At 40.9% G+C, this 14,554-nt stretch overlaps 1 protein-coding gene and 1 long non-coding RNA gene across 4 annotated transcripts in view; one reads left to right on the top strand and one right to left on the bottom strand.

Annotated features, from left to right (window-relative positions):
* Nucleotides 1-14,554, top strand: part of LOC138798570 (uncharacterized) — a 109,997-nt gene that overhangs the window by 12,968 nt on the left and 82,475 nt on the right. The gene's annotated exons all lie outside the window — the stretch shown is intronic.
* On the bottom strand, nt 4,149-5,487 carry LOC138798567 (cholesterol 25-hydroxylase-like protein). The gene has a single exon (XM_069979083.1). The coding sequence runs from the start codon at nt 5,465-5,467 to the stop codon at nt 4,640-4,642; it is 828 nt and encodes a 275-aa protein (XP_069835184.1). The 5' UTR covers nt 5,468-5,487; the 3' UTR covers nt 4,149-4,639.

The following is a 14,554-nucleotide window of genomic DNA, read 5'->3' as shown; positions in this document are numbered from 1 at the left end:
GGTAGCTTCACACGTACCGGATCCACAGCGGATTTCACGCTGCGAGTTTACAGCAGATCCTGGTATAGTGAAGTTCTATGGGGTCACATACCCGCAGCGGAATTTTCATTCCGCTGCCGATATGTGACCCAGCCCCTTTAACCCCCCCACTGCCCCGGAGCATACATTACCTGCTCGGCGCCGCGGCTGTGTGTGAAGCTCCCGGCTCCCCTCGCTGATGGAAGTTCGCTATACCAGGATCCGCAGCAGCTTTTGCTGCAAACTCACAGCATGAAATCTGCTGCGGATTGGGTACATGTGAAGCTACCCTAAATAGTTTACTGTGTTTACTCTATGGGGAGATTTATCATCCTTGCATATGGCGTATGTCCACCCTGCTTCCCTGATGGGTGGGCAGGGGGCTCGGCAAGGTGTGGAGAGGGTATGATCTCCTCCTGCACCATAGATTTCTAAGGCTGTCAGGAACTCACCTGCCATGGCGGACATCGCTAGGACGCAGCACTGCCTCGCCTGCCGGAGCCAAATGGCGTCACTGAGACCCAACAACGTCCCTAGTAACCAGGGACGCCGTGGCTCCACCTGGGACTGCTCGTAGCCACCCAGCCTGTGCAGCTGAAATGCATCACACTCAGGCTCATGGGCAGATCGCTCTGCCATTTAGCCTGCAGTGTTTCAGCTGCTGTGTGGCTGGGTTCAGGAGGCCGGACCAATAGTAAGTTGGTCCGTGCTCCTGATCCAGTATAAAATATAGGTGTTACCAGCTCTCCTTGCTAACTATTAGTGATACTAGTCCCAGCTCCCCCTGTCTCCTTTCCAGCGTTCCCTGCCTTAGTCTCCTTTGCCGTTGTTTTTCCCGTTAATTGACCTTCTGCCTGACTTCCGACTATTCGTTATCTTGCTGATTTTGTACTTCGCTGCCCGTTGTTGCTGACTTGGCTTGTTGACTGCTCTCTCTTGTATTTGTTTGTCTGTCTACCTTTTTTGTGTCACACTTACTCAGTGTAGGGACTAACTCTGTGGTTGGCCGTGGCCGTTTAGGGCCGTCTGTGGCAAGTAGGCAGGGACAGTGGTTGGGTCAAGCTTCAGGGCTCACTGTCTTGTACTGTCTTTTGTCTCTCAGTCCCCTGACACTGGCACAATGGAGTTCTGCCCTTTGTTGACTCATGCCTTCCATTCTCCCCATAAAAGTAAATGGAGAGATGGCTGCAAGCATTTATGATAGGAACACCTGTTTAACGCATTTTACAAAATATATTTTACGGTCAATATCCTTATTGTTACATATTTTTGGCAGATCCAACCAATTTTGACATGATCTGCTAGAAATCTGTTCTGATGGAGACATTGTGACTACTGTCTTCTCATCAGGAAACAAACAATTACACAGGTAGATTCCAATGGATTTGAGTTCTTGAGATGGAGTGTAAGTGCTGTCAGACAGATGCTTGTCTTCTTCCCCTATTGAAACAACACACAGTTATAGAGAAGTTATGGAAAACAGCTGCTTGATAAACTTATTTTTATGTTAGCATCATTATTATAAATATTCTTGTAACAGGAGTGGACACAGACTGTATAGGGCCCCTGTGTTTGCCCCCCCCCCCCCCATAAGCAAACCATGCATTCACATTCCAGGCTGCCCCCCATCCCCACACTCACTACCGCACCTGCCTCACATCCCCACACACACTACCCATCCTGGCTGCCCCCCATCCCCACACACAATACCCCACCTAACCCCCTAGTGGTCCTGCAGGTCATCGGGATGCCCAATGCTACGATTGCCAATATACGACTGCCAGATGATGTCACTGGTCCACGTGTCCTGAGGCAGGGAAGGAGTGTGTCGTCGCTGCCGTGACTCACCATGTAACTGTGACCCCAATAGGTTAGGTCCCGCTCTTTCAGCCCTTCTAGAAACTAAATGTCCGTTGGGCCAGATGAAGAGCAGCACAGGACATGTAGTATCACACTATACTGCAGAGAGGAGATACCAGACAGCCAACCAGTGCATGCATTTCACTAATACTGGGGGGTTACCAGTAAAATGGCCAGTTTTATTGGTCGATCAGCTAGTTTTTTTTTTTTTTTTTACATGTTCTGCAGATCTGGACTGTCTGTAGCATTGTATGTTGAGTCTGGTCTCAAGTTACGATGGTCCAGAAAGTAACATTGTATGTTGAAAATATTGTATCTTGACACCATTGTAAGTTGAGGGACCACTGTATATTGACACTTTTTTATGTTATTGATTTACATCCCAAAAATGACACCTATATGTAAATCCAATTAGACAGTAAAAGCCGTGACAACCATTTGTATCCATTAAAAACTGAGTTTAATATTTCCCAATAATTGCTAGTACAAATATATACCATTTCTACATTGTAATAAATTTTTTTTTATGATTTACAAAACATTACTAGTACAAAATATATATAATAATCCCCATGGTTGTGAGATAACACAGCCCGCTGTGCTCAGTGCAAATTTTATCCAATGACATCTACACATTCTTCCATTCAAGAAAAACATTTTAAAATTTCCCAGCAAATTATTTTTCACGTTATTAACCCTTTCAAGCAAAAGTCAGTACATTTACTGACCTGCTTCAGATGCTCGCTGTTTAGAAAAACAGTGATCGGGAGCCGCAACTAAACTTTCAGCTGATAGCTGACAGTTTAGTGTAACCGCCACTGGACCCCCAAAGGGGATCCAGCATCGGCAATTGCTGGCTTTGGTGGATCAGTAACGGTAATTGGTTTTGTAAAAAACACATAGAATTACATTGGAATCTCTGGAAAGAAAATGCAAATTTTAACTTTTCACTCTTACTTTGCAGTTATTCCTGTGAAATGCAGAAAGGGTTAAATAACTGAATGAATGTAAATTTAAATACTTGAAAGAGTGAAGATTTCAAAATGGGTTGAATTGTGGGGGGTTTTAGTATAGAGGCCTCTAAAATATACTCCAAAACTGAACTGGTGCCTAAAGAATTTCTGAGTTTGAAATTTTCACGAACATTTTGAAAATTGCTACTAAATATTTACGGCCTCTAACATCCTAAATAAGTCAAAGCATGTTCACCAAATGCTTTTAAAATAAAGTAGACATGTTATAGATATGAATTAATAAATAATGAATGTAGTATTACTATTTTCCTGATTGGCAGAGACTTTCAAATGTAGAGAATGCGCTTTTTTTTACATTTTTAATAACATTTTGGAGTTATTCACAAAAAAATTCTAAAGCTATCAACTCAAATTTACCACTAACATAAAGTAGAATATGTAACAAAAAAACAATCTTGGAATCAGAAGGATTGGTAAAAGCATTCCCAAGTTATTGATGAATAAAGTGACACAGGTCATATTCATAAAATTTGCCTTGGTCCTGAAAGGGTTAAAACCATATATTTCTTTCAATCTATTTAAACTCAATCTCTTCTTTATACATTCCTAATATCCTTCTCCGACTTTCTAGACCCTTTGCAATTATAAACATAAACATAAGCCTTTTTAGCTTTCAGTATAAACAGATATAGCACAGCGGAGATTGCCATGTCATGTGATAGCACCATGTGTTTTGTCAGCTGTCACGGTGCTATAGTGCAATGGCAAATTCAGCTCTGCACTTTTCTGTGGCTAATGGCACATGCACAGTTTATTACGACTTTCCTGATATCCTTCTAATAACACTTTCCAGACACTTTAAATGAATAAATAACGTAAATCCCTTTAGCTTTCAGTATGCACAAATGCAGCAGAGTTGAATTTGTTATTGTGATCTTTTCTTGTGTTTCTGTAAGCTGTCCCGGTGAAACGCAACAAGCAACAGCAAATTCAGCTCTGTACTTTACTGTAATTCCTACTGGCACATGCACAGTTCCGTACTACTTTTTCTAATACTTTCCAGATCCTTTATATGAATAAGTTTGCCATTGCGATATCATCCTGTGTCTCTGTGAGCTGTCATAGTGCAACAAAAGAAGCAATGACAAACTCAGCTCTGCTGAGTTCTCATGACACGTGCGCGGTTTGTTCACACCTACTTTACCCTCTACAAACACATGCTTTAACGCACTGTTCTTACTTCGATGTCATAGTTAATAGCATTATACAGTTAGTATCATAATTTTTACATTGTAGTTATTTAAAAAAAAAAAAAAAAAAAAAAAAAAGATAACTAACGAAAACGGATGATTTCTAAATATTTCTAAGATTAAATAAATTATCTTTCTTAAATATTTCGTAATATTCCTTAAACTGCAAAAAACGAGCCCCACATTAACAGGTATTATAAATAAATAATCAGGGTAAAGACTGAAACTCCTTTTTCATCTCTGGATACAGTTCTTGCTGCACACACATTGTACAGGTGTGATGCAGCTACATGTGATGCAGGTGTCATTCATCCTACAGTTCATGGTTAGGCACTATCCAAGTGCAAGGCAAGTACAGTATCAGACCATTCAGCCTTGGTGGATGAGAAACAGGTAGATGGTACAAGGTTGGTTTCTGCACCATTTTTTGACCGTTCAACACTGAAGACACTGTCACAGATATGGTACCTAGCCCTGACGTGCAAGAAGGTCACGTTCTGACCATATGTTCAGTCTTGAATGTAGTTGCATGGCTTTTCAAGGCTTCTTCTTTGCTAGTGTATTAAACAGCTTGTCCCAGTGAGTAAAGTAAGGTGCATAATTGGAGACAAACTTTTCATGATGGAGATCGTGATGACTTGGTCCACCGAATATGCCAAATGGTATTAACCTGTGGGTAGACCATGGCATGTCATAGCCACAATGATCTTCCACGGACAGGTAGATATGGATGATGAAGACGGCCATTTCTGTCATTGGATGACAACCCAGCAAGATGGGACTGACATTTGCAAAGAATCCAAGAGACAGCATCTCCCAGACACTGGAGTACTGTGTAGCCAATGCAAAGGTGGCGGTGTACTTGTGATGCATCTTGTGAAAGGTTTTATACAGAAAGGGAACCTTGTGATGCAGCAGGTGCCAAGCAAAATACTGGAAGTCAAATAGAAGCAGACAGGCAATGATGTCCAGTATAAATGTATGCAGTTGTGGTGCCTCTGCTGGTAAAGCTACTGGTCTCCAGTACACATAAGCAACAGTCAGTGGAAATATATAGACCAAGTGGCTGTACACGGTGTGTGCCAGGCAATGTAGCACCATAGCCAGGGTAGGTCTGGACTTTGGCTGTACTTGGTATTTCTTCAAAGCAGGTATTCTGTGACAGATAGCATCCAGTGCCAGGTAGGGAAGACAGAAGAACATGTAGACTGTGAAGGCGAAGATAACTGGATAGAAAGGGGATCTAACCAGATGGTCTTTTGATGTGACAAAGTCCCATAGTGGCTGCAGTAGGATTGAGCCTGAATCTGTCTTCTCCCTCCAGTTGGAGAGGCTCGGGAGTACTGCCTGCATGCTGCTGTTCATTCTGAGTATTGTGCTCTCACATGTGTGCTGCAGAGAATATATAGCCCTCCTACTTCCTGCCGCCTATCAGCTTCTGGGGAATCCCAATTCACTTTCCATTAGAAAGGAAAGCAGTGACGTCTCAGAAGCAAAACCGACTTTTTTTTTTGTTTGTTTGTTTTTTTAATTATTCATGAGTTTATGAATCTGATACCGATAATTTATCATACTTATTGTGATAATAGTGATATTAAATACCCTGTGGCTGGCATTTACGTGCACTGGATTATTATGCAGATGATGTAAGATTTCTGCTAAATTCTATGCACCTGCATGTACTTCATGGCTTACTTTATTTACCTGCCAACAGAATTATAATCACAAATGAGGTGTTTTATGTGGATTTGAGGTACTCAGGCTATGCTCACACATTGCATTTTTACTACATTCATGGCATGCTGAAAAAATTTACCAAAAATACCATGTGTGAACACAACCTCAGGGTAAGTTTACCACTGCTATATATCCGAATTCTATAAAGATGGCAGCAGCATACAGACAGTGCTGGGTGGGGAAGGGCGCAGGGGGGGTGTACGCTTTTAGGAAAGATCAGATAGGCGATGATGTCATTCTGTAGTTCATCAGAAGTCAGCTGACCTAGAACCGACCATTTTCTGAGACACAAAAACCATGTGATATTCTGGGGGTTTGCTGGTCCGGTCACAGTAATGAAACATATGGATGGGACTGTAGGTTTAGTGCTGATGTTTGCATTATTTGGCCAAAAACAAAACATGGAGTGCTTTATCTTTGTTTCATGCCCCCTCCCCTAGACCTAATCGTTTAACCTTATGTGAGATTAACCATTCTTATGCTAATCTTGTTGATGTAGTATTTCCTTATGCTGTAGTGATCAACTGTACTGCTCTCTGGACTGATTCTTCTACCTTCTGCACTGCCATAACATCAAGGGCACTACTCAGTACCATCAGCCGGGTGCTGTATGTGATGTCCTAGTTGACTTAATACCATCATTACTGAACAGTCCTCTTCTACTCCTTAGGGGTATCCCAAGAACTACTTCAGCTATCATGGCCAAAGCTTTCTACTGGTTGTGACACCACCGTTAGCATCAATGCAATTTAAAGAGGTTTATCTAGCATTGATGACCTAATACTAGGATAGGGCACAAATATTAGTTCTGCAGGGGTCTGAGCCCCAACATTCCTTTCAATCCGCTTTTTGAAGAGGCACAGTTTCTTATATACTTCACATATATATATATATATATATTTACTGTATATTGTTTATACAGGCTACAAGCTGGTTCATGTACACTTGCGTATTATGCATCACTGCTACAAATTGTATAGTTATTGCAAGTACGAATAGACTTGTACCTGGTGTAAAAGGTGAGGAGGCATAAGCGAAATTTGGGGGGTGCTGGGGGGGCAGTGGCTCCTGGGCCCACACTGGCAGGGGCCCACTGAGGTCTCAGAGGCTTATGCTGTCTGCAAAAGCTATTTCTTTTGGGTAGTGTCTAAATCCCATACAGCAAAGGGACCTCACTGGGTGCGCGCACACAGCTCCCAGGCAAGCCCCGCCCCGGACGGATTTCATTGGCTGCTCCACTCCGGGCTGCCTATCAGTTAAAATCAGACCCTGCCGGACCCCCGACCCTAATCCGAGCGTTTAGTATTAGGGTTAGGGTTGGGGGTCGGATTAGGGTTACGTCCCACTGATTCTCATGTCTAACCCTCCCCACAACCCCAACCTTAACCCTAACCCTCCTGATTAGCACCAACCCCGAGGGTTAGGGTTAGGGTTGTTGTGTGGGAAGGGGAAAGTTAGATGATTTTAGTAACCCTAATCCGACCCCCAACCCTAACCCTAATACTAAACGCTCGGATCAGGGTCAGGGGTCCGGCAGGGGCTGATTTTAACTGATAGGAAGCCTGGAGTGGAGCAGCCAATGAAATCTGGCCGGGGCGGGGCTTGCCTGGGAGCTGGGTGCGCGCCCCCAGTGAGGTCCCTTTGCAGTATGGGATTTAGTCACTACCATTTCTTTTGCAGACAGCCTGCAGAGCGATGAGGAAGGACCTGTGGTGATGTCATAAGGGGGCGGGGCTGAGAACTGGAGAGGATTCTTGTGGATGAAGGACCTGTGGTGATTTAATGAGGGGGCGGGACTGAGAAGATGATGGTGCATGAAGGACTATGTGATCATTGTCCTCTTATATCTCCTCCTGTAATGTGATAGATAGATAGATAGATAGATAGATAGATAGATAGATAGATAGATAGAGAGATAGATAGGAGATAGATAGATAGATAGATAGATAGATAGATAGGAGATAGATAAATAGATAGATAGATAGATAGATAGATAGATAGGAGATAGATAGATAGATAGGAGATAGATAGATAGATAGATAGGAGATAGATAGATAGATAGATAGATAGATGATAGATAGATAGGAGATAGATAGATAGATAGATAGATAGATAGATAGATAGATAGATAGATAGGAGATAGATAGATAGATAGATAGGAGATAGATAGATAGATAGATAGATAGATAGATAGATAGATAGATAGATGATAGATAGATAGGAGATAGATAGATAGATAGATAGGAGATAGATAGATAGATAGATAGATAGATAGATAGATAGATAGATAGATAGATAGATAGGAGATAGATAGATAGATAGATAGGAGATAGGAAATGGATATCTAGCAGCTCATCACATATCTTGGATTGTACATGTATGATCACAACCAGCTTTTGAGGTTGATGCGTTCGCTTGAAAGTATACGATATACGCCCGCACAGTGCACACTACGTATGAGCTTACGGCCGGATCGTATACGGCGCCGTGAAAAATGAACAAGACCATTGTTTGAGGACGGAAATGTTCCAACTCACGGCCGTGGATTTCCATGCGGTCCCGTACGGAGTACTTATTTCAGCCAAATTGAACTTGATTTTTCGATCCAAAAGGTTCTGTGTGGTTTACGGGGCTGGGCGAAGATTTCCAAGTAAATGACCTGCCTCAGATCGCTTCGAAACAAGCTAGGGAAGCATAACTGTACTACGGGCGTATGTTCGCGGTTCGTACGCATCCGGCCGCATGTCGATTTTTCCCACGCCCGCAGTTTCAGCCACACATGTACGCCGGCGTACGAAATGCGGCCCGACTCATAGGCAGTGTGAACATAGCCTTAATGTCTAAAAACTTATTACCTATACCACTATTATTTTTAGGCAAAGATAATCTGGTTAAAAGGGTTCTCCAGAATTAAGAAAAAAAACCATAGTTACTTTCTTCCAAAACAGCGCCACCCCTGCTCTTAGATTGTGTGTGGTATCACAGTTTGGCACTATTCACTTCGAATACCACACACAAACTGAGGACAAGAGTGGTGCTGTCTGTGGAAGTAGGCAGCTATATTTTTCTAATCTTAAGCACTTTAAATTTTTTTGTGGTTCTATATGAAATGTACAGAAGCCTCTTACACTGCTCTTTATCCTTATCCACTATGAGTAATGTAGAAGAATATTCCCTTTATTATTCAGAAGCCTTGTCACCAGCTGAGGTTCCCTATGGGTAAGGTTGGTTGGGGGCCCACTCAGACTCACTCGCCCCCCCTAGGCTGAACCCCTAGCTATGCGCCTGTGAGGAGGCATCACACATGTGCAGGGCCTCTTCAAACTGGTGAAGGTGGAGGGTGCTGGGAGTTTGATCCCATATGAATTTGGTCAGCTGGAGATAGATAGACAGACAGACAGATAGATAGATAGATTTGATATGACTGATTGTAAGTGCGCTGGTAGTTCAGCACTTTAACACATTTATTGGCAATGAGAGTTTTTAAACAGGGAGTGTGTGACCACCAGTGTAAAAAGGGCACTTAGTGTGAGAGAGTGTGATATGCAGGGACTCTATACAATAGCTGTCAAAAAAGCTGAAAAAAATCTCAGTTCAGTTGGGGACAATATTATTTTACTGAAAGAGTAATTGGAAAATAATAGGAAATAGGAAAATAATCTAACCAGGTGTTTTTTCTGTTGAAAATCTTTTACTCACCTGTAGGTGGCAGCAGACAGTATATGTATATATGTGATGTGATTCAGATCAGCTTTTGTCTTGCAATGTACAAGGTATATATGAAGGCACAATTAAACATTATCATTAGCAAGTATGAAATATGAATTTAGAACAACAGTAACAGTAAAAGCTTATGCTTCATCAGACCATAACAAAACTCCTATGGTGGGATAATGCAACCCTACAATCATCACTGTACTTATCATTCTTGGCCCTCTCACCAACATTGCCCCCCCCCCCACACACACACACACACACACATATTCTGCTTCAGCAGCAAAGCAAGCATTTTCTTTACAGAACTTTAAAGTGCCTATATAGATTTAATAAATGGTGGGAGTGATAGCAATGGGAAAGCCAACCATATAATGTATATGGGAGTTTCCTAAGCCTCCCCGAATGGGACAAGCCAACCATATAATGTATATGGGAGTGTCCTAAGTCTCTGAATGGGACAAGCCAACCATTTAACGTGTTTAGGACATTCTAACCCTCCCTAAATGGTGCAAGTCAACCATTTAATATTTATGGGGCATCCTAACACCCCCCCCCCCCCCCCGAATGGGACAATCCAACTATTTAATGTGTATAGGGGGTTCTAACCCTCCCTAAATGGGACATGCCAACAATTTAAGGTAAATAGGGGGATTCTAACCCTCCCTAAGTGGGACAAGCCAACCATTTAATGTGTATGGAGGCGTTCTGACCTTCACCAAGAAATGGAAAGAAGGGTCTGGAATAATGGATGCCAGCATGTACTCATGGGAGATAACCTGCCATGAGAGTCTTATAAGCTCCAGGGCCTATGTCCTCTGACATAGTGGCCTATTTGCAACTGTAACCCCCTTACTGCTGTGCCAGGTACACGTGTAATATCATCATTAAGTGTAGAATTTGAGAAAATCTGGAGGAGTAACTGAACAAGCGTTCAGCCAACAGCTATCTAAGGGTCTATTTACACAGATAGGTTTTTATTGCATTTTAGTCAATTAATATTATTAAGTCAAAGCCAAGAACAAACTATAAAAGGATGACAGGTCATAAAGGAAAGACTGAAATATCTCCAGTTTTCAAACCCATTTCTGGCTTTGTTTTCAGTAATTGCAATTAAAAACCTGAATGTGTGAAGATAAAATGGTGCTAAGACAAACATCAATTTTCTGCCTTTTAAATGCACTTTAATACCATAAGGGCTCGGTAAAAATATTTATACACTGCTACTGATCCATATTCACCAGAGAGCATGTGTCGCTCTCACTTTTTATCCAAGCATTTTTACCAAATATCTTCCTGGTGAAAACAGACTGTGTAGATCTTAGTATCTTAGATCTCTACCTACAACATGACTATCCACAAATGTTTTAGTGGGTGCACGTACTTTTCCTCAAGTGTGACTAATGATCATTTATAAAAAAAAAGTGTGCATTAAACGATGCCCCCCCCCCAAAAATAACTAAATAAATAATGATATTATTATTATTATTATTATTATTATTATTATTATTATTATTATTATTATTATTAATAATAATAATAATAATAATAATAGATAAACAGGTATCAGGAAACCAATAAATAGTATGAATCATAGACAACATTTAGAAAAGATGTAAGCACACTTTGTATTGCCATGTTTTTTTTACGTCTAGACTGTTACAAATATATGTATTCTGCACAGAGAACACAGTGTAAATGCTAATCCATCTATATGTCTACCCCAGAAGGGTACCAGTAATAACTACAGCTATAACTCTGCAAACACAAGCCCTTACAAAGCGCCAGAAAGTAAGAGAGAGAAATACAAGTCACAGATATTAAAATAGGGTAATGTAATGTAATGTAATGTAATGTAGAATTGGGTAATAACTTATAAGGCATAAGAACTACTGTATATACATTTAGTATCAGTGTAATTGCAAAGAATAGAGTTAATGTGTCACTTTTATTGCAAACACCATAAAAATGAAAGCCTTGCAATATGGCAGAATTGTGTTTTTTTTATTTCACCCCAATTTTTTTTTGTTCTGCAATATAGCAAAAGTAGTAAAAGTATGGAATTTACTACAAAAATATGCACCCAAACTACTGTATTCTAGTGTAGGAAAAAGGTGTGGGTGTAACAGGGAGCACTGTGACAGACACAGAAAGGCATTATGGCTGGCACTGAGGAATACATTTGTGCTTGACAGTGGGGACATTGTGATTAGTGGACACTTCCCCCTATGAATCTTGTGTCGTTTTTCTCAGCGGCACATTATTATGATGAAATATTATCGACTAAATGTTTAGTCCACAACAAAGCTTGCTGTGATCCTTCACTTCATCACTGAGAACATGTTTACTTAAAATGTCTGCTTTTGCTAGAAAACATACACCCATCAGCTGTAACATTTTCACCGCCTGCATAATATTGTATTCATTTCCTTCATGCTGCCAGACAGAGTTTTAACGATCAAGGCATGAACTTCACAAAAGCTCCAAATGTGTCCTGGGTATCTGATACTAAGATGTTAGCAGCACAACCTTTTATTGGTTAAATGTGTTTCAAACAACTTCCCTTCATCGTAACCCTTCACTTCATTTCATCGGTTAACAGTGTCAACTGGGCGAGGCTTCATGGCAGTTGGGCCTGACTATCAAGATGCCCTGCCTAGATGACAATGTCAGCAATGCCCCTACATAAATCCAGCGTGCACCAAAGCCTCTCTACGCGCACACAGTAAAACCCTCAAAGCTGGCCTAGGTTTTACTGACATTTTTCCATCGTGCCAATTAAATCTTAAATGTGGCGCATGCAGAGCCTGCGCCCCCCTCTGTGTGCGGCCACATACACCATCCTGTGGTGTATGTGGCGTAGAGGACTCATATGCAAATAAATTACTTGCAAAACAAGAGTTTGCAAATAGATTTATTTGAATCAGGGTCCTCTACGCCACAAATTAGACGGTGCACCATATAATAAATGTCCCCCTATGTGTATGCATTGTTAGCCTGTCTGCAACCCCTTATCTTTTATAACCCATAAAATTCTGGGCAACTGTACCTTGTGTAAATAACTTTTTTCTTACTATATACACAGTGCTGCCTCCTGAATGTAATCCCTTCTACTTTCTCCGAGCAGCAGATGTATCTTGATCCTTGTTGTGATCCTGCTGCAGTTTTATTAGATTCTGACATGTCTTTTCTTTGAACAAAAAGCAGCGGCTGCTGCGGAGGGGGGTTCGCTCTCCCATAGACGGGCTATGGAACACTGAGACAGGCGGCAGGAATTCCGCCTGTTTTACTCAGTGTGAACATACCCTTAGAGCGAAAAAATTAAATGCTAGCTGGTCTTACCAAGTCCCCTTGAGTATTTTGAGCTGTCTCCTGTCTTTCTAGCTGCTGCCATTCCTGAGTTACAAGTTTTTCTAAAAGCCGATCTATAATCAAGAAAGGAAACTACATTTCCCATCATGCATTTCCCTGATTGGTCCATTTGTGTACTTGACCCCTTAGATTTCTTTCCTGCTCACTGCCGTCATTACTATTGCACAGTAAACACAGGACTTTCACAGATTTTGCATGACATCACCCAAATATGTATTCCATACTAGCTGATGATGTAGCAGAGCTGATGCGCGCATGGTGCTGCATGTGCTGCATAACAAGCACCTGTTTACTGTGGGGTGGGGGTGTAGTGTAGGTTTAGATCTCTGCTTGCTGACCGTGAATAAAAACATTCTAGTTCCATCCAGACTCTAAGAACATCTATAACACAAATATAATATACAGAGCTGTGACACAATGACGTACATATACCAGCATTCACTGACATCAAGCTGAAATAGAACTATAACTTCTCATATTACAGAAACCTAGGTTCAGAGACACATGTACAGTAAGTCTATAAAAGCAGCACAGGTGCATGGAGATGATGCAAATAATGTCTACTGGGGACAGGTTACCAAGTCAATAGACAAGCTAACCCGGCCCCCAGAGAGGAGATCACATGTCCTGTGACCACAAAGGGAGGGGGGAAGAGGGAGCTGAGCATGGTCAGAGTGGGCCTAGAGTAGAGGATTTTACACAATCAAAGCCATTAAGAATGAGAAAAAAACAGGGAAAGGGTCAAAGATCGGTTATACATGAATATTAGACATAGGGTGGTATTGGGAAGGATTGTTTAGAATATTGTTTTTGTTACCCAGATAACCCCTTTAAACTCTTTGTCAATTTGTGCAGTGTGTCAGGGTGCATTATCTGGCTATTATTATGCCAGAACCCAGGAGAACATTATACAGACCATTACAATGCCTCTGCTTGCTTGTTTTTTCTTTTTCTGGAATTTCTTGAAAATAGAAGAATACCATGGTTATAAACTATTCATTAAAATCATAACAATATAACTATACTATATATACACAATATACACATATATATATATATATATATATATATATATATATATATATATAAAATCAAAATGTAGCACTATTTAAAATAAACACCAATAAATACTATATGTTGGTTGCTGTCCTAAAAACACAAAAGGGAACAGGAACCATAAAAAATTATGTTAAGCCAGTTTGGCTATTTTTCGAGCATGCTACAGAAGCGTCTAATACAATGGATGCATTGTTCAGGAAAATTATATCAACCAGAAAGACAAACATTTGCATCCTGAGGACAGTGGAGATTCCAAGTTTGTGTGATACAATGTTTAGTGGGTTCGTACATTAGGCAATGGGCTGAGATAGGAAGGTAAATATTCTCGCTGGGAGCTGGAAATTCCACTGATGATTTCAGACTTGAGGTCAGCTTTTGAATTTGCTGCTGCCCAAGAAAAGCTACTGTATCACATGCTGAAGCTATTGCATAACCAACTAGAAATGGAGATCACACATCAGATATATAAAAATAAACACTTTCATACATACTAAAACCTCAGTCTATGATTTTTTTTAAATCATTACAACATTATATCAGCCATAACTTATTTTTCGTCTAAGTTGCTGT

The sequence above is a fragment of the Dendropsophus ebraccatus genome, chromosome 8, assembly GCF_027789765.1.
Source record: "Dendropsophus ebraccatus isolate aDenEbr1 chromosome 8, aDenEbr1.pat, whole genome shotgun sequence".
NCBI lineage: Eukaryota > Metazoa > Chordata > Amphibia > Anura > Hylidae > Dendropsophus > Dendropsophus ebraccatus.
The sequence above is the reverse complement of the archived record's forward strand: the minus strand, read 5'-3'. Positions and strand labels throughout refer to the sequence as shown.